At 38.8% G+C, this 27,819-nt stretch overlaps 1 protein-coding gene across 3 annotated transcripts in view; it reads right to left on the bottom strand.

Annotated features, from left to right (window-relative positions):
- The window catches only part of LOC136826839 (uncharacterized), a 360,920-nt gene that overhangs the window by 99,440 nt on the left and 233,661 nt on the right, over nucleotides 1-27,819 (bottom strand). For all 3 annotated transcript variants that reach the window (XM_067084321.1, XM_067084320.1, XM_067084319.1), the window contains exons 4-6: nucleotides 27,648-27,771; nucleotides 1,713-1,848; nucleotides 1,367-1,554 (exon numbers count right to left, since the gene is read on the bottom strand). In XM_067084321.1, coding sequence (XP_066940422.1) covers nucleotides 1,367-1,554; nucleotides 1,713-1,848; nucleotides 27,648-27,771 — 448 coding nt within the window. The remainder of the gene's footprint in view (nucleotides 1-1,366; nucleotides 1,555-1,712; nucleotides 1,849-27,647; nucleotides 27,772-27,819) is intronic.

Below are 27,819 nucleotides of genomic sequence, written 5' to 3'. Positions count from 1 at the left end.
AGACTGCCTAATGCCATTCGTATTATGCTACAGTTATAAAGTAGCTCATGTTTTCATTATTTTCAACTTCCGTGGTCATCTGCTTGCATGGACAAGAGCAAATTCGCGTTCCACAGATGGCTGATGCTGACATTCTGTTACATGATTATTCATATCCTTATCTGGCTAGCCTTTAACTTTCCAAACCCTTCCCTTTCCAAAGTTTATTCATCTTGAATGACTCCCTAGGTCCTTTTCGGGACTTTGACTACAACCTGTACTGAAATTTGTTTCCTTCAAATGAAATGAGCAGTCTTACCTATCAGAGATAAATGCATGTTACCCCCGCTGTTCTCACCAGATGGATGAGGCGCGGTGATTGTACCAAGGGTTATGAAAAGAGTTTTTGAAAAAGGATTATATACTCATAAACACAGCTACCATAATACAGTGGTTGTGAGTTCCAAAATATGTTAGTAGAAAGGCTCATTAGCTTTGCAAACTAAGTACCACAAGTGGCGCTGTATGGAGGGAACTGATGGGGGGAGGGGGAAAGAAGTAAGGGAGTTGCAAGAAGAGGCAATTAAGAATATCAGCGGTACGGTACGGTCATAGAAATAGGAATTAGGAACCCTCAGCAGAGTGGAGCTACTTTATGTGAAGATTTTCTTATACAGAACCTTTAATTAAATGTGGGTGTAAAGATAGAGATTCACGGCAAGACGTATGGTAGTTGAAAAAAAAATAGCAAAATATTTGGAATGTGAGAGGCAATTCGAAAAAACGGTACGAGACATGAACGCTGGAGGGAGAATATTTATGAACCTTCTGGATAGAGAACCATGACTTCAGATTTTTCTGGAAGACAAATTTCATATTGAGAACATTTTTTTGCGTTTTGCATTTTCTACGCAATTACTTTTCTTTAGCGCTTCTTAACAGACTTGAATCAAAGGAAGCTTGTCGTGTCCTTTGTACTGTACTGGCAAGATTTCAGCCAGCGACATCTTGAGCTGAGAGACATTTCTCCTCAGAAGTGTCTATGGAACACCAGCAAAAAGTGACCTTAACATTTCTGTGAGGCCTTCAGTAAATCTGTGATTGGTGGGATTTGTGAATGTTTCCTCTCTTGTAACGCATTGTTATCCTTTCTTTTCTCTTTTCTTTCAGTTCCCTCTGTAACTTCAGTTAACAAGACTAAAGGAATCATAAAAATTAACACTGAAATGCTCTTACTAAACTGAACAATATCTGAATCAGAGTAACTACCAAATTAAGCTAGAATGAAACACAATGGCCGAATTATCATATGAAGATTTGAGCAAATGTGTATGTTTTGTACCTTACATTAATAATTCCACAACCCAGAATATAATTGGCAACTCACCCACTGCCAGGTCATCAATTGAATGGTGAAACTCGAAATCACTGGAAGTGAATACATCCTTGATGTAGAATATCAAAGACAGGTTTCTGTTTCTAGGCTGGTAACCATCCGCTTTATTCCAGTAACAGCATTGAGTTCCAGATAAGTTACTGTATTGACAGGAACGACCATTTCCACAGTTCGTTAGGCTGAAAGAGTAATTTCATTACAAGAATGCTACAAGAATATGTCGTTAACCGAAGGAATATTTTCTGTTATTACCCATCCGCAACTACCACTGAGAAGAAAAAGATTTCACTTCAGGCGAAAAGGTCGTCAGAAGAACTAGAAGACTGCAAATACTTACTATTTTCCCCCACTGAAAAGAACTGGCCGATAGCGATTAAAAGTCTGAGCAGGGTTGAATGGGACGTCCCACCTGCAAATCAGCTCCTCCCAGTTGTATGAAATGCAGCTGAAGTTCGCCACATCTAACGGAGGATCTGCAGACGAAGAAATTGTTTGCATTTCGACTCCGTACAAGGTTGGGGGGCTTGCCTCTTTTAAAGTGAAAGGTTAAAATATGTGTAAAAGAATGTACATTTTAATTTAGCGGCAGATTTTACTCAATTTTGGTATGGCAATGGGTAACCTTTTATCTCCTGTGTTAAGTAATTTGTATAAGGAATTTTTCGCACGCAAAATAATAAACAAAATTCCACACAACGGTTTACGTATGTTGACGACATATGCATTTGGCCAGGGAAAAAATTGTAAATAACCTCTTTGTTAAATTAAATGAATTATTAGTCAATAAATTTCTCTATGGAAATGAAAAAGGATGGGAGCCTACACTTTTATGGATCGACTGAAACACAGAACTAGGCCTAGTAATGGATTTACACCCTGTGTGTGCGGAAACCCCACAAATATTTTTGCCTATGTTCATTTTAACTCTGGCCACAGAAATGAAGTTAAGAAATCAGTTTTCACAGCCATGTTTTTAAGAGCATTATGTTTATGTGGCTTTGGAGACATTGATGATAAAATAGATATGATTCGGTATACAAGTAGGAAATGAAAATTTCTTGACTGTATCAGACAATGCGTTAGAAGCAGCAAAACACTTTTCATGATATAGGAAAAAGAAACATGAAACAAAAAAAAACTTCCTTATGCTACCATATAATAATAATAATTTCAAATATATTTCCCATCTACTGATGAATTTGGAGTTAATATGGCATTTAAGAACAATAAAACAATGAAACATGTACTTATAAAGAACTCTCCCAACAATGCTAATGGGTGTGTACGTAAAATTCCATGTTAGTCTTGACATAAATGAGAATATAACAGTATAAAAGATGCGGAAGATATACACAAGTGAACAGTGGAATTTTCTTACTTGTCAGTGAAAAAAATTACAGAATCAAATGGACATGAGCAAAATATATAGTTTATTCAAATAAGGCATTGGAAAGAAACGTCATAAAGTCAAGTTTTATACAAGAAAGGTTTTGTAAGAATATGATTATCAGTTAGGGCAAGTATGAACTAATCCATTCATTTCTAAAGAAATATGTCAAATTTATATGAATTTCAAGAAAGGTAGTTAAAATGAACACGAAAAAGTATTAACGGATTTGTAGACAGAGTACTTGACCTCAGCCACAAGTGAATGTACTGCTCCAACCCCTCGCTCACACCTCTTGTGTGAGCTTAGGATTTCTAACTGTCCACTGCATGTTCGTTTGTGCTGTCCATCTAAGCATAAATATTTTACATTTCTACCACCGTGTAGCAGTCCTCTGAAAATTGTCTAGAAATAAAGCCTAAACCAGTCAGGATTTGCACCCAGTTTTTCATTAACCTATGGTAAAGTGAGATACATAAATCCTGCATCAGAGTGATTATAATTGATATATATATATATATATATATATATATATATATATATATATATATATATATATATATATATATATATATATATAGTCACGATGTGTACCAAGTACCTGGTTATTACACAATGAATCACAGAATTAAAAATGTACTCAGTCATAAAGATTATGACTGAGTACTCTAAAGGTAACAGTGGTCCCTTACAAAGCTTATTAATCATGTGAAAAATCAAACTAAGGTTATCAAAACAAGTGTGAGGTATCAGTAATTAAACAAGAAATATACTAGAGCAAAAGGGCATCACTCCATCAAACAACTTTAACTGTTTCCCTGGTCTTAATTCTCTTCAGCAAAACTAAAGGAACAAAACAAGTTTATCACTTTGCCTTATGCACACAATTAATCCTACTCACTGGTGGCCATTAAATGAAACTGTTTTTCTTTTAATTTTAAATACAAAAATTTATTTTTAAATTCGAAATTCATAATTAGAGTTCACAATCTGAAAAAAATTACTATTACTTGAAAACAACACAAAATTTAATTAATTCTTGATTTAAATTATTAAACAAAACTAAAATCACAAAAACTTTAATTTATCAATGAATTAAGTTAATCAAGCAAAATTTAAACTATTAAGAATTACTCAAGATTTGAAAATAAAATCTTAGTAAATGAAAATTAAATCATGAATGCAATGTTAAATTATCCAGAAATATTTAAAAAGCTAAGTACATAAATGTTAAATCACCAATATACAAAATGTAAAAAATCAAGAGATTGCAAACACAAGAACACACAAAAATACAAAAAAAATTTACCAATAATAATTTCACTAAGGCAAAAATTCTTTCAATATAATTTACCTTATTATACCATAGTAGTAATAAGTAAAACTCATTTTACATTACACAAGCTTGTGAAAACTTTTGCAAAATCACCTGAAATGCAGCTGCTTGAGATTCACAAAACACACTTTTTTGTTAGGTGCTGTTACACACTTTTCCTACATTCAGATCTCAAAAGCTAAGACTAATACCAGTGACCACACAAATATTCTACATTAATAATTTTTGTCTTTTGAAGAAAGAGAGAGAGAGAGAGGGAACCACAAGAATGGTCTCTCAAATCAGAATGAATAAATTTTTGGATTCCAGTTAGAAATGAAACAATCAAATGACATCACTTCTTGAGCAAAATGTTTTGGGGCCAAAACTACGAGTTAGAGCAATAAATGATCAGAGCAGTGCAATCTTACAAAACATGACATAATCGATCGGATCATGTGCATTTACGCTCAAAAGGTGCATGTGACTCAAACAAAAAATCGTATGGGATGAAGCTCTTAATGAAATCTCGACACAATCAAAACAGACAGCAGCTGGCTAATTACAAATGGCACATTTTCAAAAGAAGACGAAGAACCAAAGCTGGTTTTCAGAACAGTACATGAACAAATGAGACAAAACCTTACATGACTCGATTGCCATTCCCTCGCTTGTTAACGTGTTATCTTTCGCAATGACAATTTAACCAAAACACAACATACGAAAGCACGAGTACAAAACACTTGTTGCTGGGGAACAAAATGCGCAATCACATGCTACTTTATTATTAAAACGTATTACTAATTCTAAATCATGCATTTAAGTTATCTTAATCATTAACTCTTTTGAGATCTGACACTACACTACATATGATATTTCAACAATTGTTATTATTACACAGAACACATTATAACTAGAATAGTAAATACATCAAAATCATGGAATGCTATACATATTACAAGACAACATCATAAAATTCCTCCACCGAGAAGATTAGTTATCCTGGGTTTGAATCCAACGATTCACAACAGGATAAATAATCTACAACTCCATTGTTCCTTCCAAAAATGTTCTCTATCTGTACACAGTAGGGTTACAAAATCAGTCAGGGGAGCTACTATGGGTAAGAAATTCGGACAGAATCGGCGACAAAATCCAGCCATGCCTAAAAATCCTTGTAGTTTCTTGAAAACGTTCCTTGAACAGCTCTTCTAAGCTCAAAGATTCTTCACTTGATCCTTCTGGTGCAGGCAAATCCTCAGTTTCTTCACTTGCAGGCGTAGTTCTTTTCATACTCCTGGTAGTTACACAACTTGGAAACAGGTGGAGGTTTTTCTTCTCTAAATCTACCACAGGACTAATCCTCAATGGTTTGTCTGTCACCATAGGATTAGGAACAAATGGTGCACCACCAACTTCATTACCCAGTAAGACATGCATACCTTCAACAGCTGGTGAGTCCTTTACAACAAAAACATTCCCTGTCACCAATTCACATGACAGGTGCAAGCGGTATATAGGAGTTACCCCTTCTCCTCCTATACCCTTCAAAATAAATGAATCTCCAGTGAGATTCTTCTCCAACTGTGGGTGAGCACCAAGAACTACCACACTATGGTTACTCTCCATATCACAGAATACCTTGACTGATACCTGCCACTCCCTCCTTGAGTTGCCAGCGTACCTTCATAGATATATGGCTTAAAGGCCTCCAAGCTGCTCAGCCACTCACTGCTTGAGGTTACATTTCCACTGGTTGCTAAACACTCAACTTGTTTAGTCTCAGTCTTCCCCACATTACTCTTCGTAGTTTGCTTCATCTGGTTACCTTTAACCACTTGACCAACTGGCTTGGTCTGCTGTTGTGTCTGATAACATTCTCGACTGTAGTGTCCTGCTCTTCCAAACTTGAAGGAGGCAACATTAGTTTTCTGTATCTGTCTTGAGAACAGACTGGATGATGAGGATTTGACATTCGATTGCTGAGGGGTATTACCTGGCTTTGTACTGGCATTGCCACTGGAGGGATTTCCAGTTGTAATGTTCCTGAAATTTGGATGAGACCTAAAACCTCTGTGTTGTTGATTCTGGTACTTGACATTATAGTTCCTTTTGCTACAAATAATATCATAATCTTCACTCAATGTAGCAGCTTTGTCAAGTTTCTTAAGGGGAGCGTTTGACGAAAAAATCGAAGAACCCAGATTTTTCCTGATATTTCACATATGGACTCTTACACCTCTTGACTATATTCTCAGAAAATTTTATTTAAAAATTCGTAATAGTTTTGGAGTTATAAGCCAAAACCGTAACCCTACTATCACAGAAAATTACATTTTTCGTATAATGTAATGATAACTTCAGTATATTGGTAGTATTTTCAATTTAGCTATCAAAGAAGAATATCTAAATGCGGTATATGGCAACTATATCCTACGCAAGTGCGTAGAGGCTCTGTTGGGTGAAGGAGTGTACCCACTTGGGTAATCAGTGGCAGTTCAGCTCTCAACGAAGCAAGACGTCATGCTGCCCAACCTCACCCGTGTTCTGACACACTTTTCATTCAGCGCACTTATATTACTTTGCAAGTAAATTTTTTGTATTTCTCTTGGCATTGCAATACCTCTTTGTTCAGAAGAAACCATGCCGAGACCAAGAAAATTTAAACAACATCTACATTCCATAAGAGAAAGGAAGAAACGATGTCATGAAGAGGAGAGGGAGGCATCCAAGAGAGAGGAAAGTGGGGGACCAGGAGCCTAAATATATAAAATATAATACAATATACATAAAATAATAATCATAGATAACACCAATATGATATAACATACCAAATTTGTCATAAAAACCTCAAAGTGTGGGAAAACAAGCAAATAAATGGACAGACAAGCAAAAAATGTCATCATAAAACTTTGAAGGCCGACATCTCAAAACTAAAGTTATCGACCTTCAAATGGAAACTCAAACGTAACGAATTTACCTATCTCAATGAAACAAAAAGCAAATGAAAGCTAAATAAATTGTCTACAAAACTATAGAGAGTTTTCTATATTTTGTCCCAAAATATTTTTGGGGTTATTTTTCCAAGAAATCGATCCAAGATTTTTCAAAAATCGAAAAACATTTGTAAAGAAAAACAAATGTGAAAAAACGCTCTATTACTTTATTCTAATCTATAATACCTCTCTACCACGTAAATTTCAGCTCTTAGGATGCAATAGTTATGGCTGAGTTTTTTTAAAGAATTTTGGGGGGCGGGGTACCAGCAAATGGAGGGGGGGAGAAGGAAAATAGGAATACTGACCTTTTCGCTATACATAAACTAACAACTGATTCATGCAAAAAAACCAGAGTTATTAATAAAAAACGATTTTTTCAAACGCTCCCCTTAACCTCTCACTCTCTCTTAAATAGACTCTTATGTGTCCAGGAATTCCTCTAAGATATTGCTCTAGGACTACTAACTCCTCAGGTTCGTCCTTAGATTTAACTTTAGCAGCCTCCAACCATCGTTTGAAACATCTTACTTTGTAGGCATAACCCAAGAAAGTTATCTTGTCATCCTTTCTCAAAGATCTGAATCTTTCGTTGTAATATTCAGGGGTCATCTGGTAAACTTGTAGCACATTATGTTTGAGTGCCTTGTACTCTTTACACTGATCAGCTGATAAGGCTAAATAGGCACTTCTTCCTTTACCTATGAGAACACTGTAACAAGACTGACCATTTATCCTCTGGCCATCCCATACCTGAAGCCACTTTTTCAAAGTGATCAAAAAACTCATCTGGAGCTTCTTCTGTAAACTTTGGAATTAACTGCTGCACTCTTACTACATCAAATACAGGGTCTGAATGACCTTGGATAGGGTTAGACAGTGTTACAGGTAACAGAGCGAGCTTCTATTATTTTCATCTCTCTTTCATAATCTTTTTGCTTCCTAGCTCTTTCTCTTTCCTCTCTTGCTCTTTCTCTTTCTTCTTCTGCTACTCTTTCCCTTTTCTCTCTTTCCTCTCTTGCTTCCTCTGCTTGCATTTTCAGCTTACTCAAGCTTTCTTCTGCAGCTGTGTCTAAACTCTACCTCTGCATCATTTTTCTCTTTGTTTTACTCTTGCTTATATATAAATTCTGCATCAGCTGCATTCAACAACTCTTGTGCCTCTCCTAACTCTTCATCGATTTTACCAGAGTCCATCAATGCTTGGATTGCGATACATCTGATTTGTGCCTTAATCATACCATTAGACACATTACCCCCACATACCAGTGCTAAAGAAGTCCACTGTCCCTTAGTCAAGTTGGATTCAGATAACTCTTGGATGGAAGGAGCTGCTAAAAACTTCTGCACATTGAACAGAGCCATTTTTTCTAAGTTACTCAACTAAATAATTCACAATACAAAGTAACAATAATTATGTGGTCACACTAACATCAAAATAGATCCCTAACAACAACAGTATAAACCATAAACCAGAGTGATATTTTGTTTTATTCCTGGGTCTGGGAACCAAATTTTATTTGTCATGATGTGTTCCAAGTACCTGGGTATTACACAACTAATCACAGAATTCAAAAATTTACCTCACTTCAGCCAGATACCTGAACTCTCATAACAATAAAAATTATGACTAAGTACTCTAAAGGTAACAGTGATCCCTTACAAAGCTTATTAATCATGTGAAAAATTAAACTAAGGTTATCAAAACAAGTGTGAGGTATCAACAATTAAACAAGAAATATACTAGAGCAAAAGGGCATTACTCCATCAAACAACTTTAACTGTTTCCCTGGTCTTAATTCACTTCAGCAAAACTAAAGGAACAAAACATGTTTATCACTTTACTGTATGTACACATTTAATCCTGTCCACTAGTGGTCATTCAATGAAACACTTTTCTTTTAATTTTAAATATGAAAATTTATTTTTAAAATCAAAATTTATAATTAGGGTTCACAATCTGAAAAAATTTACTATTACTTGAAAACAACACAAAATTTAATTAATTCTTGTTTTAAATTATTAAACAAAACTAAATCACAAAAACTTTAATTTATCAAGAAATTAAATTAATCAAGCAAAATTGACACTATTACGAATTACTCAAGATTTGAAAAGAAAATCTTAGTAAATGAAAATTAAATCAAGTATGCAAAGTTAAATTATTAAGAAATATTTAAAATGCTGGGTACATAAATGTTAAATTACCAATATCCAAAATGAAAAAAATCAAGAGATTGCAAACACAAGAACACACAAAAATACAAAAAAAAAATTTACCAATAATAATTTCACTAAGGCAAAAATTCTCTCAATATACCTTATCACGTCTAGCAGCTCTACTGGTAAGATAACTGTAGGATTATTCTGTGTTACAGATTATTTGGTGGCAGCGGTAAAACACTAAATTTTTCACTGTTATGAATTCACGCAGAACAGTGATGTTTGAACGATGACAGTAAATAGGATATAGGTACATGAAAACACAATAGAAATAGGATTTAAGCATAGCTGGGGAGATTAGAGGGGTTGGTAACTTGTTGCAGAGAGGAAAAGTGCAAGTTAGCATTTTTAGCTTGGGTGCAACTGGTGGCCACTATTGGAATCAGTTTTGCTCAAGTTAGTGACGCAGTGAAAAGTCGATTATCAAGTGTTTTAGTGTAGGTCTAAACATAATCATATATTTTCGTGCCTTAGTTTAAAAGTGCGGTTATAATTTCGTGAATATCAGTAGTTACAGAAATACTTGGGGTAAGGAGAAAAAGTGAGTTCTTTTACTTTTGGCTTTTCATTTCAGTTTAATCAGTGCTTTCTTTCCTCATCCTCTTTTTTTTCCCTTATCAAGTTGTTTTGGGTTGAAACATCTCTTTCTTATGTGCACGTGGGAAATGGGTTGTACTGTGTGTGGGATATAACTCGTAGTTTCTCTGTATGGAGGCAGAGCTCTTCGTTAGCTGAGTCGGTTGAGTTTCAGATTGTCACTCGATGGGCCGGAGTTCAGTTCCCGTGGCTGGCTGATGAAGAGTTAGAGGAATTTATTTCTGGTGATAGAAATTCTTTTCTCGCTATAATGTGGTTCGGATTCCACAATAAGCTGTAGGTCCCGTTGCTAAGTAACCAATTGGTTCTTAGCCACGTAAAATAAGTCTAATCCTTCGGGCCAGCCCTAGGAGAGCTGCTAATCAGCTCAGTGGTCTGGTAAAACTAAGGTATACTTACATCTTTGCACGGAGACAGTGATCTGTTGCGTGGTTAGCAGTTTTTTTTTTTTTTTTCACGGAGACAAGCAGTGGCGATATCAAAGGGTGAATTATACCTCTGAGATTCTTCTTCTTTTTTCCCTTTCTTTTCTTGTGGGGAGATCACATGAGTTAGAGGTTGATCGCAAGGTCATTTAGCATTAATGGAGCTGGGTATAAGAAGTGATTTACTTCCTTAGAGTTTATGAGTGGTTGTGACATGGAGGGATAGTGTTTCTGTTTTTTTTTTTTTTAGCAGGTATTGTGTAAGATTTTAATCTTATATGCTTTTAAGATCACGCCAAATTTTATTGGGGGTGTGTGATTTTTTTTGTTTATACAGAAATAAGAAGGGGAAAGTCAGAAAAATGACAGATAGCATGTCGATAAGTAATTTGTTAAACCTTAAGGTTACGACATTTACGTCACCTATCCAACCCTTTGTGGGCTTGGTAAATGGAAGTTTGAGACAGCCAGTGGTGATATTTATCGAAAGTGGTGAAAATCACTTAATTTCAATGAAAATCACAGATGTTTGGAGATGCATTTAATGAAGCTAAAGGATTTCTTGCTCTGGATGTTGGAGACATTGGGAAAAGCTGTTGCAGTTTTGAGTTCAGGAGCTGTAGTACTTGGAAAGATTTAAAGAAATTGCTAACAACTGCGTATGGGGTGGAAGTATTTGTAGATTTGGAAAGGACAGAGTTCCATGGTGGAATATAGATCGCAATTGTTTGATGCAGCCACAGATTTGGTGGAAAATTGAGGGGCTCGGACTGGGTAAATAGAGGTTCTATTTCGTTAGAAAATTTTCAGAAGTTACAGCATTTTCTAGTGGTTGTTGAATGACGTACCAGACACAATAGTTAGCAGTTTGGATAGACCGGTGGAAGCTACTTCTGAGGAATCTCTTATCTTTTCCCAAATCAAGAAACACATGTTGAAATGTCAAGTGGTAGATGGCATATTTTTCAATGGAATGCCTAAAACCAAGACAATGGGCCAAAGGAACTCCCCGCAGAGAGAATCAAACTTTGCTTCTAATCATTTTTGTGGAAAAGTGGAGAGCGATAGAAAATCTACAGATCATATGCCTGTATTCTTTTGCAATATCCACACACTGGTTTCTTTGCGGGGTGTCCATTCTTGAGAGGTTGCTGAGAGTTGGTTGAGACAGGCGAGGAGGGATATAATTTTCGTCCATGGGAACTAAGATGAAGATGATTGTTGTCCCAGGTGTCAGCCCAGCTACAGCACTCGACCACTATCTTAGGCACCCTATCTCATAAATGAGAGGTGAGAGCTGGTGGGGCATGAAATAAGAGGTCCTCGAGTTGTCAGAGTTCGAGGACGTCCTCTGCACTAGTGGCTTTGAGAGATTCGAGAAATCGTTTTAAGGCCTCGCTTTTTTGAAGATCCACTCAGACCAGGTCTGGCCTGATTCTTTGAGCATATTTCTCCACCTTTTCCTTCAACGGTCGGGGTTTGCTTCAAAAGCCTTTATGATGGCTTGGTGGACAAGGGTGAGATCTCCATGGTACGCTGGTTGGAGAGCATTGAATGCAATCGCACCTTTCCCTTCTAGGTGCTTTCCTAGGATAAGAGACAATTCCTCAAGAGAGGGCTTGTAGGTCTTCAGGACCTTTTCGGCATGGTCGAGCCAAGCTTTAGGCTCAGCTTCATCCCATTTTCTTATGAGGGAGCTGCCACTACTGAGGGTCAAATATGGAGAGGGTGTTGATGTGTTGTGCACACCTTGGGCCACCATTGCAAGCTGATAAGTTCTTTCCTTCTTCCTCTCTTTTCTTTCTTTCTCCTCCTTTTTCTCCCAAGCTATTCTCTCTTTCTCCTTCTCCTGCCTTTCTTTCTCTTTCTCCTGCCTTTCTTTCTCCCTCTCCTGCCTTTCTTTCTCCTTCTCATGCCTTTCTTTTTCCTTCTCCTCCCTTTCTTTCTCTTCCCTTTTTTCCTGAGCTATTCTTTCTTTTCCCCTCTCCAGCCTTTCTTTCTCCCTCTCCTCCTTGGTAGAATCTGTCCTCTCTTGGACCCACTCCCTCAGGGCTTGGTCAGTCAGTTCCAGTTCCTTCTCAGCTTCCATACAGAACTTGAATTCGTTATTGTGCTGGGTTCTGGTTGCTTTAGTCATCTTGAGATATGGTTGAGAGGGGCGTGGCCCTTGGGAATAACAATAAGGTCTTAGGACGTAGGGTAGGGACCAGTGGTATGGATTGTGGCACTCTTGGTGCAGGCTCGTTCCTTGGGAATCGAGAGTGAGGTTTGGGCTTCAGTTCGAATGAATGTCTTGTGGCTCTGAATGTCTTGTGGCTCTTTAGGGTTGTTCAAAAATAGAACGGGTTTTTTGGTTTGTCCCGGGGGGAAGATGTAAGGTTTGTTCACGGGGAACTGGTTGGTTTGTCCCAGAGGACGCAGGAGTTTTGGTTTTACTCACACACGGAAAAAGACCGGCTATAGTGGGGATTTGGTTTGGTTCTTGGAGCGTTTGCCCGTTCCCGAAATTTTGGGGTTCTTTTAATTCGCCTCGTAGGACGTGGTTTCGGATTCACGCATGGACTTGGATGGCTATAGCGGAATCTTAAGGCTTGGTTCAGGGAGAGTTTGCCCGTTCCCAATTTTGGTTTTGCCTCGCGCACAGACGAGACCGGCAATAGCTTGAAGGCAAAGGTGTTCCGTAGAGCGTGGGTTCTCACTCAGAGAACGTCGGGTTTGGTTGTTCAAATGAACATAATTTTGGTTTTTATTCGCGCACGAACGGGGCCGGCTATAGAGTGAAATTAAGGCATTCTGGAAAACGATGGGTTGTGCATGTTAACATGGTTATTTGGGTTCCTGAGAACTTAGGGCATGTGCTAAATGAACGATTCAGAGGCCTCGTAAAACTCAAGGTTGTTCTAATGAACTGGAATAAGCAGTCCTATAATGACTTGGATTGTGCGAAATACACGAATATAAAGTCTCGAAATGGATTTGGATTTTAGCACAATGTTTACACAAGGTTTAAATAATGATTTGCAGAGAATTGTTGGAGCTGGCGGATGCGGTTAAGATAACAGGCTTACGTAGAATTGAATATCATTTAATAAGCTTTTGAATTTACTTGCTCACGTAAATAGTCACAATGCCTCAATGAATGCTTATGCTGGCGGAAAATAGGAAGCAGTAACTTCTAAATATATACAATGAAATGAGTGAGTCAATGATTATGCTGGCATTGCAGCAATTATTATAAAATTGTATTGCTGTGGGCAAATAGGAAGCAGTAGCAGCTGAGTATACAGAATTAAATGCGTGAAAGAAACAATTTAGCTGGCTTCTCAGCCAAGGATAAACGCACAAAATTAACGAGAAAAAGATTGTGCTTATTTAGAAGTGTGCGATATTAAATTCGGTAGAATATGACGAGTACCAAAAAAAAAAAAAGTTAAATCTACCATGCACAGGCAAAGTTACACTGCCAAGGATGCCTCACGTGCCTAAGGGAAAAATATCTTACTGTATTCTGGGGAGACCTGATTTTGGCAGGTAAGTGATGTGTTTACATTAACGAGCCCGATGGGTCAGGGACGTTAGCACGTGTGCGAGCAACGAACAACAAAATAAAAGGTCGTCTCAGTTGAACATCTGGCCGTGAGAAAGCTTTACACAAATTCTAATGAGATGAATGAAAAATTTCGGAAGATTTTCCTCTCGTCTGGGAAAATGAATGAATGGGCCCTTTTTTTTCATGGCTTGTTTACTGAGAAAAATTGAATTAAATGGAATTTAGCCTACCATGTGCGTTTCTTTTATAGAGGAGTTTAAACAAATGCAAATACTAACCAATATTTATGGCTCGCATGGCCTGAACAAACTTTTACAGATTTATGAGATATATTTGATAAGGAAGAATAATATCTTTGGCTGGTGAATTCCTATCCTCTACGAGAGAGAGAGGGAGAGAGAAAGAGAGAGAGAGTAAAATCCTAACTCCAGCAATAGGAAAATTACTGGATTTGGTCAGCTCACGTGAGTTCTAATATATGCATCACTAAGATTTTCGAACGAAAAATTGTTCGAATCACATGGGGAAGGAAATACCCATACTATTTCCTGCTACAACACTTCGTAATTCACTTTTCCTGGTTAGCTTATTCTGAAAATCATGCGTTAGCCATCAAAAGCTTGTGTAAAGGTTAATAATTAACTCTCTCTTCCCTATCTATAACTGGGATGTATGCACGTGGTCTAACAATTCCTAACTATTTCAGTCACGATTTTGTTCGTACCTACCTAACAAAAAATAAAAATAATGATACGATACTTACTGTGGAAGTGGATCACTTGTGCGTTTATGGGAATTTACGCTAATAAGAGGGTTCGTTTCTTGTCTCGCATCCAGCTTAGCTTACGCTAGTCGCTGATAACTGCAAGTTGCAAGGGGACAAGGATTCAATCTACAACATTGCAGGTTGCAAGATCTAAGGCACAAGGTCGCCAGTGATGTGGTTTTTAGCTGGGGTCTTGTTAGATCAATGAGGTATGCTAGGGATATTATGCAACTTACCTTAGGTAACATAAAATCTGGACTCTGGCCTTGAGGTCAGCTAAAAAACATATACATCAAAATGTGGCTGAAGGGCTACTTCAAGAAGGCAGTGATTAGGTAAACTCTGGGTTAACTTCATTAATTATACTTGCAAAAGAAAACACATCAGAAGAATGGTAGCGTAATTTTGGGGACAGGCAAACATGGTCCCGTGATACAAGATGAAAGAGCAAATGACTGGGGATTTGCTTGAGGAAACACAATGGGATGCCCGCTTCAAAAGGCGTTGCAAATGTAGTGGGGCTTCTACGCACACAAGATGATGCACAGCTCTACAGCTGACTAACTCCTAATCCGTAATCAAAACACTTATGGTTAATCAACCGAAAATAGCACTGTAATGAAGGAATCGACGAATTGCATAGAAGATGACCAGACTGAACTCGATTCCAATAACTCAAACATTTTATGATTATGTTACAATTCACGTCAATGCTTTGCAAATTAAACAGCACAAATATAAAAAGCAATACAAGTCTGACTGTATGTCTATTGCACTGTGAAAGGAAAGGCAGGAAAATAGTTGGAGACGAATAGGGACATGACTGACAAAAAAAAAAAAAAACTTAAATCGGGTACTTTATTCCTCATCTTATGGGGGCCAGTGAGAGGGAGGGCAAGTGAAGAATTTCACAACAAAAAGATGCTCTGGTTACTGCCAGCCACGTGTTAGAATTAGGCAGGTTAATGGAGCAAGGGACAGGACATCCGTCCTAAAGCAGCTTCCGAGCAAATCTAAGGTCGAGCGTGTTCTTCCAAGACCCTTTATAATTTCCTGAAATTATGTCTCTTGTCCTCCTAGGTGGTGTTGGGATCATCCTGCCCACACGGCAATGCCGGCACGCATGGCGCAAGTTCCAAGATGGCCGAGCGCACGTTCAATCCGCCAGCTGACCTGCCTCAGGCAACAATTAGCTCCGACCAGTTCAGTACCTGTAATTTAATGAATTTTGGCAGTCCTACGAACAAAAGGAGATTAAAGTGGTTTTCCCCCAAAAGGCAGTGGTGAGAGAGAGGTTTATAGAGGCGAATCGCCCTACAGTGAATCATGCTAAAATAAATTATTAGGTTCATAATCCTTCTTTCATCTGGCTTATTGACGGGTGAGATGGCGTATGAGATGATACTCTCGAAAAGACATACAGTATGTATATATATATATATATATATATATATATATATATATATATATATATATATATATATATATATATATATATATATAAATATATATATATATATATGTAAATATATAATATTATGTGTGTGTTTGTGTGCCTGTGTTATTTACAAGCATATACATGCATGCATAAATACCTACAAATGCTTCTCTGTCTGTCTCTGTCTGTCTGTCTGTCTGTCTCTCTCTCTCTCTCTCTCTATATATATATATATATATATATATATATATATATATATATATATATATATATATATATATATATATATATATATATATATATATATATATATATATATATATATATATATATATATATATATATATATATATATGTGTGTATATATATATATATATATATATATATATATATATATATATATATATATATATATATATATATATATATATATATAAATATATATATATATATATATATATATATAGAAACATTTGTAGGTTTTATGCATGCATGTATATATATATATATATATATATATATATATATATATATATATATATATATATATATATATATATATATATATATATATATATATATATATATATATACATATATATATATATATATATATATATATATATATATATATATATATATATATATATATATATATATATATATATATATATATATATATATATATATATATATATATATATATATATATATATATTGATGACCTATCGCTAGAACTTGCGATGTCTTATGCAGTCGGATAGCTGGAGGAAGGAATAGAGAAGATGTCGACCGAGCGTTTTCGTGGTTCCACACCTCAGGGTCAAGTGATACAAAAAATCATGTTACCAAGTGACCCCTGTGGCAGCAATACATAAACATAAAAACTACCGTATAATTATTTAAAATCTAATTGTCTAAAAATTTTATTTACAAGTAGTTCGTCCAGTTTGTACATTTCTGGGTTGCTGTTGATAAAATCTACATGACTTTCCTTTATATAGTGCAGCAGATAAGTGGAAAAATACCTCAGTTTGTGGTACAAGCATGAAATTTGGCACAAGTACTCATTTTAACTCCTCTTTTGAAAAATCTAGGTGTCCACGCAAAAGTTCAATATGGCCACCACTTTTCAAGATGGTCACTAGTTGCTTCGATTTCTGACATTTTGAGTAAATCATTGTTGAAATAAATGCATCAATCATTATTCAGATAATGTCTTCCTGGGTAGAAGAGTTAATTTAAGATATCACCAGAGCTCCTACTACTATATTTACCATTGTAATAAAGATGGCATACAAGCTGGCTGCCATGAAACATTTTGCTTCATAACTCTGCAACTAAGAAAGATAAAGACATGAAATTTCTATCTATGCTTACATTTATGAGGCCAGAGAATCTGTTTCTAGCATTTCTATTGGGCTATTATCAATATTACATCTTGGAAAGGGATCCCATAATGCTACTGAAAAGTATATAAGCGCAAGACTATAATGGGGTATGATAACAAAGTATCTTATCTATGTTTGAGCACTGTCTCACTGTCTTTTTTAAGCCTGAAATGAATGCAAGATTTTAAAGATGCATGGGGTCACCCTTTAGTGTGATGAAATTCTCATTCAGATGTACCTGAAGCGTCATTTGCAAAATTATAGTTACACCTCACATTATGATTACACCTCACATTTGCAGCTACACAAAGCTGTGCATGTAAGCCCAAGACTGTAGCAATTTTGGACTTGAAGGAAGCAGGGGTGGGGGGGATATTTGTGAAGCAGTCAGGTAACTCAAGTACAGATTTTACCCTCTCTGGCCCAAACTGTACTGGCTGACGCTCTTCCCCCCTGTTGTCTTTGGCAGGGTGCTTGAATACCGAAATGCTGGTCCCATGGAAAGACGTAGTAGCTGTGGTTGCTGAAGGGTTGTGATCAATGTTGTCCATAGTGGTAAACAACCTCTTTCTCAAGGCAGGTGGACAGAATACACCCTCTTCCACATACTTGATGACAATGGCATCTCCCAGTCGGGCTGATATCTCCAGCACCCTGTCGTAGTAAATGCTCATGCCATGATCATGAAGTATTTCTACCAGATTTCTCTTCCTGGTTTTGGCACAGATAGCCATGCCCATGAACACTGGGAAAGGAGTTTCCCTATCCTTTGAGTGTCGATGTACGCTTGCCCCTTCCCTCTGTTTTGAGAAGCAGTTGTACTGCAGGAGGTGAGCAATAGCCAGATCTGACTTTGATGAGCCAAGCTTTTGCTGTGACTTTATGTCTGCTCCATGTTCGACCATACTAGTGAACTGCAGCAGACTTTGAGGTATAGCATCATTGATGCCTCCTTCACCAAAGGTGCCATCAAACCTGGAATGATGATCCAGAATATGCTTCCTCAGTATCTTTGCTGCTTTAGCAATCACAACTGTATCTGGGTAGTCAGAGGCCTGAGATAGGGCTAAAGCTACATTTTTCTTGTCTGCTTCTAATTCAAGGATTTCTGCTAGTAATTTGTCCTTTAATCTTGTTGCATTACAGTGGGTAAGGCAATGCCCAGTTGTTCCAGGCACTGCTGGTATAATTGGGATATGTCTGCAAGAGGAAATATGGTAGGACCATCCGAACTCAGGCTGGTTTCAATGACATATTATAATTAATCGGCTCCAACAGAACCAGTGGATATACATCTGGTTCTTCACTGTGACATTGTTCTTTCTCAAGATTTCTAAGATTGGACCTCTCCCTATCGTAAAGGCCAGTGAGACATAAAAGATGGTATTTCAGCTCTTGTGCAACTGCATCACCTAGTTTTGCCAATAATTTACCGTCATTAAGTGTGTGAGTGCACTCATGTAGTCTCCTGTTGAGATTCTTGGTCATTACTTGCCAAAGATCTGATACAGGTGCCACATTTTCACAAAAAATGCATGCTTCATTATCATGACTCATTCAATGCTGTTTAGCTTGCTTTTCCTCTGGTTCACTACCTTCAATTGTAGATCTTCGCTTTCTTGCATGATCAAGTTTTGCATTATTAAACATGACCCTACAGCTCTTGTGGTATTTTGCCATGTTTTGCCACAGTGTTACCTCTATGCCACTGCCTTCAACCAGCCTTGCTGGGTCAAAGTTAAGCGGCATTTCACCAGTCTCATCATGTTCAGGATCATGATGTACAGAGGCCAAGGGTGAAGTTAGACCTTCATTTTTCTTGCCTTCCTGGCAGAGACAACATTTGCTCCAGTCGGTCTTCCTTTTGCCTGTGATTGAATTTACACTTGCCATTATGAGCTCTTGACTAAGGCCAAGGGGCTATCATTTTACCACCTTAATCTAATATGCACATTGATGTATGGGATACAACTAGGTTCAGTCACCCTACACCTAGCCCGATCATTCATCCAGTGCCATTTAAGTTCCGTGTGATCTGTACACTATCCAGGTAAGTACATGAACAAGCCACTTACTCTTGGCTCAGCTCTCCTGCGCTGGTACCTCCTGTCAATTCAGGCGTGGATATCTAACTAGATATACCAACTATATATATATACTTTCTACCAGCTAATTGATATGGGGCTATTAGACGGCATTTGGGACACTAAACTACACTAAAGCAAAGCTAGGTACCAAATAAGTAAAGCAAGATTAGCTGACACAGAACCCCATGCTGAGTTACACAGCAGTGAAGTCACCAGTGTGCCCTGGTTGTGTGCTGACATTCAATCTTTTAAACTAAAACTAAAGATAAAACCACCACCTAAATTATATATGGACTTGCAAACTATTATATTGAACAGGAAGACATTTTTCCATGACTACTGAATCCTAAGATGCGATTATTGAAGGTTTTTGGCTGCCATATTGGATGCCATCTTTCTTTATATATGCTATATGAAATCTTCAACAGAAATACATTTTACTTTTGCTTGGTGGTTCTGCCTAAAATGTGTATAACCAAAACAAATGCATAAAAACATGACCAGAGGCACATGAGTCCCATCTTGAAAAAACCCAGCCATCTTGGAATTTTCAGTGGACACCCAGTAATTTTCAAAAAGTGGCCTATGGAGAAGATATGTACCAAATTTCATGCTGGTATCATTAACTGAAATATTTTAGTGAAAAAATTATTTTATCTGCTGCACTAACTATACATGATTCTGCAATGTTTCGTTTCGTGATGCTTTACAGAACCTGATGTCTTTAGCATTTTCCCACCTGATAGTGTGGTTGCATTCATTCATATGCTGAAATAAGCTACTTGCAGTATTCCCTGTTCTGACACTATATTTATGTTGTTTTAATCTTGTTTCGAGATCCTTTTCATTACACTAATTGCAAATGATCTCATATATGCAGCCATTCTTCTGTAGAGGGGAATTCCTGATTAACATGTTCTTAAATACATAGTTCTTAAAAATGACATTACCATTAAAAGGTCTCAACAAATAATGATTTTTTGTATATCTTGACCTACAGGAGATGTGAAAACCAAAAAAGCTCTTGGTCGACTCCTCTTTCTATTCTTCCAACTCTACTACTGTATATATATATATATATATATATATATATATATATATATATATATATATATATATATATATATATATATATGTGTGTGTGTGTGTGTGTGTGTGTGTGTGTGTGTGTGTTAGGAACAATCGTTTGCCAATTGTTCCCTTGATGGGTTGTTGCCTCCTTACCTTCAAGTTTTTCTTTGTGTGGGCAAGTTCATGTCTGTCGCATTGTCTCTGACAGCGTCAGTCAGGTTCGTAGCAGCAACAAGTCAGGTTCGTAGCAATAACGAATCGGGTCAAGGTAGCACAAGTCAGTTGGGGTAGCAGCAGCAGGTCCTGGCAGCAGAGCAGCGGAGAGTATTTGAGGACGAGATGGTTGCCGTGTCGGTTCTGTCATGGTCGTCACTATTAGGGGAGGACGTCAGTATGTTTCTTGAGGACGAGATGGTTGCCGTGTCGGCTCTGTCATGGTCGTCACTACTGGGGGAGGACGGCAGTATGTTTCTTGAGGATGATATGATTGCCGTGTCGGCTCTGTCATGGTCGTCACTATTGGGGGAGGACGTCAGTATGTTTCTTGAGGACGAGATGGTTGCCGTGTCGGCTCTGACATGGTCGTCACTACTGAGGGAGGACGGCGGTATGTTTCTTGAGGACGAGATGGTTGCCGTGTCGGCTCTGTCATGGTCATAACTATTAGGGGAGGACGTCAGTATGTTTCTTGAGGACGAGATGGTTGCCGTGTCGGCTCTGTCATGGTCGTCACTTTTGGGGGAGGACATCAGTATGTTTCTTGAGGGACGAGATGGTTGCCGTGTGGGCTCTGTCATGGTCATCACTACTGGGGGAGGACGTCAGTATGTTTCTTGAGGACGAGATGGTTGCCGTGTCGGCTCTGTCATGGTCGTCACTACTGGGGGAGGACATTAGTATGTTTCTTGAGGACGATATGGTTGCTGTGTCGGCTCTGTCATGGTCGTCACTGTTGGGGGAGGACGTCAGTATGTTTCTTGAGGACGAGATGGTTGCCGTGTCGGCTCTGTCATGTCATCACTACAGGGGGAGGACATCAGTATGTTTCTTGAGGACGAGATGGTTGCCATGTCGGCTCTCTCATGTCGTCACTTCTGGGGGAGGACGTCAGTATATTTCTTGAGGACGAGATGGTTGCCATGTCGGCTCTGTCATGGTCATCACTTTTGGGGGAGGACGTCAGTATGTTTCTTGAGGACGAGATGGTTGCCGTGTCGGCTCTGTCATGGTCGTCACTACTGAGGGAGGACGGCAGTATGTTTCTTGAGGACGAGATGGTTGCCGTGTCGGCTCTGTCATGGTCATCACTATTAGGGGAGGACGTCAGTATGTTTCTTGAGGACGAGATGGTTGCCGTGTCGGCTTTGTCATGGTCGTCACTTTTGGGGGAGGACGTCAGTATGTTTCTTGAGGGACGAGATGGTTGCCGTGTCGGCTCTGTCATGGTCATCACTGCTGGGGGAGGACATCAGTATGTTTCTTGAGGACGATATGGTTGCTGTGTCGGCTCTGTCATGGTCATCACTACTGGGGGAGGACATCAGTATGTTTCTTGAGGACGATATGGTTGCTGTGTCGGCTCTGTCATGGTCATCACTACTGGGGGAGGACGTCAGTATGTTTCTTGAGGACGAGATGGTTGCTGTGTCGGCTCTGTCATGGTCGTCACTACTGGGGGAGGACGTCAGTATGTTTCTTGAGGACGATATGGTTGCTGTGTCGGCTCTGTCATGGTCGTCACTACTGGGGGAGGACGTCAGTATGTTTCTTGAGGACGATATGGTTGCTGTGTCGGCTCTGTCATGGTCATCACTACTGGGGGAGGACGTCAGTATGTTTCTTGAGGACGATATGGTTGCTGTGTCGGCTCTGTCATGGTCATCACTACTGGGGAGGACGTCAGTATGTTTCTTGAGGACGATATGGTTGCTGTGTCGGCTCTGTCATGGTCATCACTACTGGGGGAGGACGTCAGTATGTTTCTTGAGGACGAGATGGTTGCTGTGTCGGCTCTGCCATGGTCGTCACTACTGGGGGAGGACATCAGTATGTTTCTTGAGGACGATATGGTTGCTGTGTCGGCTCTGTCATGGTCATCGCTACTGGGGAGGATGTCAGTATGTTTCTTGAGGACGATATGGTTGCTGTTGGCTCTGTCATGGTCATCACTACTGGGGAGGACGTCAGTGTTTCAGGACGAGATGGTTGCCGTGTCGGCTCGTCACTACTGGGGGAGGACATCAGTATGTTTCTTGAGGACGATATGGTTGCTGTGTCGGCTCTGTCATGGTCATCACTACTGGGGGAGGACGTCAGTCTGTTTCTTGAGGACGATATGGTTGCTGTGTCGGCTCTGTCATGGTCATCACTACTGGGGGAGGACGTCAGTATGTTTCTTGAGGATGAGATGGTTGCTGTGTCAGCTCTGTCATGGTCATCACTACTGGGGGAGGACATCAGTATGTTTCTTGAGGACGAGATGGTTGCTGTGTCGGCTCTGTCATGATCGTCACTTTGGGGGAGGACGTCAGTATGTTTCTTGAGGACGAGATGGTTGCCGTGTCGGCTCTGTCATGGTCGTCACTACTGGGGAGGACATCAGTATGTTTCTTGAGAACGATATGGTTGCTTTGTCGGCTCTGTCATGGTCATCACTACTGGGGGAGGACGTCAGTATGTTTCTTGAGGACGATATGGTTGCTGTGTCGGCTCTGTCATGGTCATCACTACTGGGGGAGGACGTCAGTATGTTTCTTGAGGACGAGATGGTTGCTGTGTCGGCTCTGTCATGGTCGTCACTACTGGGGGAGGACGTCAGTATGTTTCTTGAGGACGATATGGTTGCTGTGTCGGCTCTGTCATGGTCGTCACTACTGGGGGAGGACGTCAGTATGTTTCTTGAGGACGAGATGGTTGCTGTGTCGGCTCTGTCATGGTCATCACTACTGGGGGAGGACATCAGTATGTTTCTTGAGGACGATATGGTTGCTGTGTCGGCTCTGTTATGGTCATCACTACTGGGGGAGGATGTCAGTATGTTTCTTGAGGACGAGATGGTTGCTGTGTCGGCTCTGTCATGGTCGTCACTATTAGGGGAGGACGTCAGTATGTTTCTTGAGGACGAGATGGTTGCTGTGTCGGCTCTGTCATGGTCATCAATACTGGGGGAGGACATCAGTATGTTTCTTGAGGACGATATGGTTGCTGTGTCGGCTCTGTCATGGTCGTCACTACTGGGGGAGGACGTCAGTATGTTTCTTGAGGACGAGATGGTTGCTGTGTCGGCTCTGTCATGGTCGTCACTACTGGGGGAGGACATCAGTATGTTTCTTGAGGACGAGATGGTTGCCGTGTCGGCTCTGTCATGGTCGTCACTACTGGGGGAGGACATCAGTATGTTTCTTGAGGACGAGATGGTTGCCGTGTCGGCTCTGTCATGGTCATCACTACTGGGGAGGACGTCAGTATGTTTCTTGAGGACGAGATGGTTGCTGTGGCTCGGCATCACTGTCAGTGGTCATCACTACTGGGGGAGGACGTCAGTATGTTTCTTGAGGACGAGATGGTTGCCGTGTCGGCTCTGTCATGGTCGTCACTACTGGGGGAGGACGTCAGTATGTTTCTTGAGGACGATATGGTTGCTGTGTCGGCTCTGTCATGGTCGTCACTATTAGGGGAGGACGTCAGTATGTTTCTTGAGGACGAGATGGTTGCTGTGTCGGCTCTGTCATGGTCATCACTACTGGGGGAGGACGTCAGTATGTTTCTTGAGGACGAGATGGTTGCTGTGTCGGCTCTGTCATGGTCGTCACTTTTGGGGGAGGACGTCAGTATGTTTCTTGAGGACGAGATGGTTGCCGTGTCGGCTCTGTCATGGTCGTCACTATTAGGGGAGGACGTCAGTATGTTTCTTGAGGACGAGATGGTTGCCGTGTCGGCTCTGTCATGGTTGCTGTGACATCGGTTCTGTCATGGTCATCACTCCTGGGAGGACGTCAGTATGTTTCTTGAGGACGAGATGGCTGCTGTGTCGGTCTCTGTCAAGAACGAGATGGTTGCGTCGTCACTACTTAGGGAGGACATCAGCGCTGTTTCTTGAGGACGAGATGGTTGCTGTCTGTCGGCTCTGTCAACCTGTCATCACTACAGGGGAGGACGTCAGTATGTTTCTTGAGGACAGAAAGATATTGATTTTTATGCTTATAATTCATACTGTGTTAAGAGTAGGAGTTCTATTAAATGATGGGATAAAAACGGCTTTTATTTCATAAGACTCAAAATACTGGGGAGGACATCAATATATTTCTTGAGGAATCTCGAGATGGTTGTCACAATCCTTACACCAATATCGGCTCTGTCATGGTCGTCACTTTTTATCTGGGAGGACATCAGTATGTTTTTTGAGGACGAGATGGTTGCCTTTCTTCTGCATATTTCGGCTCTGTCCTCAAAATAAATTCACGTCGTCACTATTGGGTGAGCAATTCACAACAGACATCAATATTTCTTCATCTGTTTCTTGAAAAAATGAACCAAGAGGTTATCAGATGGTTTGCATTATAATCTGCAACTGCTTTCGTTTATACATTTCTTTTCCTCTCCTAGGCTCTTCACCATAGAATCATCATGGTTGTACGTCACTTTTTATCTTTCCATTTCAGGGAGGATTTTTTTCGTCTGTATGTTTCAGTTGAGTTCCTTTTATGAGATCCTTTCTCGTGACCCTTACAGTACCGACAGTGTCGGCTTCATCCGTCATCTGCCAATGTTGGACTTGTCTGTATATAAACACCATAAGAGAGAAACAATTGGGAAGATCCATATATTTTCCATGACGTGTATCAAATGAAGAAGTTCCATATATAACCAGTTTTCATAAAACTTGAGGATATACTGAATCCATGATGGTTGCCGTTCCAGCCTAACTGTCATGGTCGTCACTATTGGGGATGTAAGTCAGTATGTTTCTTGAAAATAAGATCGGTGAGATGGTTTTATTTTTGCTAACGTTCTTCCTGGTCCTTCTGTTATCTGTTGTCAACCAAATGGAATCGTCACTATTGGGGAAGAAACACTCTCTCGGTTGATCATTGTATGTTTCTTGAGGAATAAGTAGATGGTTGCCAAGTGTCAGCTCTGTCACTCGTGATTGGTTTTCGTTCTCATCCATCAGGGTTTGTCTCTTTCAGGGAATCAATGACTCATCATATGTTTCTTGAGGATATTCTAATGGATTCTCTTTATCCTCAACTGAAAATTTCACGCCGGGAGATGGTTGCCTCTCCCTCTCGTCACTGGCAATGAGAAGTCATCTTGTCATGGAAGAAAAGTTTGTCTCTTCAATATCATGGAGAACTAGAGCTCTCATCATCAAATATGTCTTCAGCACATCTCGTCAGTATGATTTTTCTTGAGGACGAGATGGTTGTGGCATTCATTGTGTCGAAGCCATGTTGTTCTGAAAACGCCCAATGCGTCATCTAGGCATCAAGCGACAACTAAAAAGAGTCGCAGGAATAAGTCATCAATTAGCTTAGTGTTCTAAGAGGTTACCAAATGATGTTCCAACATTTTCGCTGTTTATAAGGAAAAGCAGAGATGGTTGTCCTTTAGACTCTGTCGTGGTTGTTCGCTTAACAGGTTAATGTTGCCTGATTTTGCATTTTTATCAAATTGTTATTTTACCATTTTTTTCATTATTGGTATTATGTTTTGTGCTGCTTGTTTTTTTTTGTGTGTAAATGCCTGTTTATTAATGTATTTAATTTTGCTGCTAAATTGTTATAAATAACTGGATTTTTGAAACTGACTAATTTTTTACTAAGTGTGATGATTCATTTTTTTTAATAAGTGTTGTTTTGCTGCAGTCTCTTTTTTTCGAATGTAACTATTCAATTTTGATACTGATGTATTTTGGATAATGTTAAATTTTCTTATAGAACCATTTTTTGTAATGTAATTTTTGGTAATTGACTCATTTTGTTATATATGTTAGTTTGAACCTGACTCACTGTATATTATGTATATAACTTATTGTAAATAAATCAGTTTTAAGGTCACTTTTTGGTTTTGTTCTGCTCCTCCCTCCTTTGTCACCTCTCATCAGTCATTACGGCCCAATGGCTTATTTTTTTTAAGAACCTGTTGATCTCGAGAGGCGAGATCGTAATAATATATATATATATATATATATATATATATATATATATATATATATATATAAATATATATATATATATATATATATATATATATATATATATATATTGATAGTAATAAGAGGAAGCCCTCATAGAACAATCAGAAATTCTTTTATCTGGTTCATGAAGATCATTTTTGTGGTAGTTACAGAGAGTATGTAGAAATCATTTTGGGAGAATATACATATATATATATATATATATATATATATATATATATATATATATATATATATATATATATTATATATATATATTTGTGAGGGTACTTAACCAAAACTTATGTTTTTATTCAGCAACCGAAGTAAGACTGGTAGCACTGAGACACTTCTAACTTGAAGAGAAGTCTACTCTTCGACGACTCAACCGGCCTTGCACAGATGTGTTTATTCTTTAGTTTCCACAGAGTGTGCTCTTAATTCTATAAGATGACGACCAGTTTGCAAGCATTATTATGTATCTAAGCTCTATGAATCTTATGGCACTAAAATAATTAATCATTCATTTTGTGAGTCAAGAGGTTTTCTGTGGAAGTTTGTTTGCAAATAGAAAGGAGTGATGTTCAATGAAATATACTTTCATCTTTCATGCATATTTTTACTTGTAAAGTAATAATAATGATTGCCAACTTGTTGATGCTTTGTCAAAAGTTTTAACTGATCATAACCATATGGGCACCATATGCATACTGAATGTAATGCAAAATTGGAAAACAATAGCAACAAAAAGTAATTATGAGGCAATAAAATTCTCTACAAGAACACAATTAAACTTCTCTTGAAATGTCTTGATCTTTCTATGTGGAAAGGAACTGCTTAAAACGTACATCCTACAAGCACGGACGAGAGAGGCACTGAAGCCCAGGAACTGGATGAAGTGCTGCAAAATATTTTGTAAGAGTTCGGCACAACTTCCCGCAGGTAGAGTTCAATCTTTGCTCCTTCTATAACCTGCGAAATAATAAAATAAATTATTCCTCTTCCATTTTGAATTTCATT

The sequence above is a fragment of the Macrobrachium rosenbergii genome, chromosome 41 (assembly GCF_040412425.1).
Source record: "Macrobrachium rosenbergii isolate ZJJX-2024 chromosome 41, ASM4041242v1, whole genome shotgun sequence".
Lineage (NCBI taxonomy): Eukaryota > Metazoa > Arthropoda > Malacostraca > Decapoda > Palaemonidae > Macrobrachium > Macrobrachium rosenbergii.
Note: the sequence above shows the minus strand (reverse complement) of the source record. Positions and strands in the feature narration are given on the sequence as shown.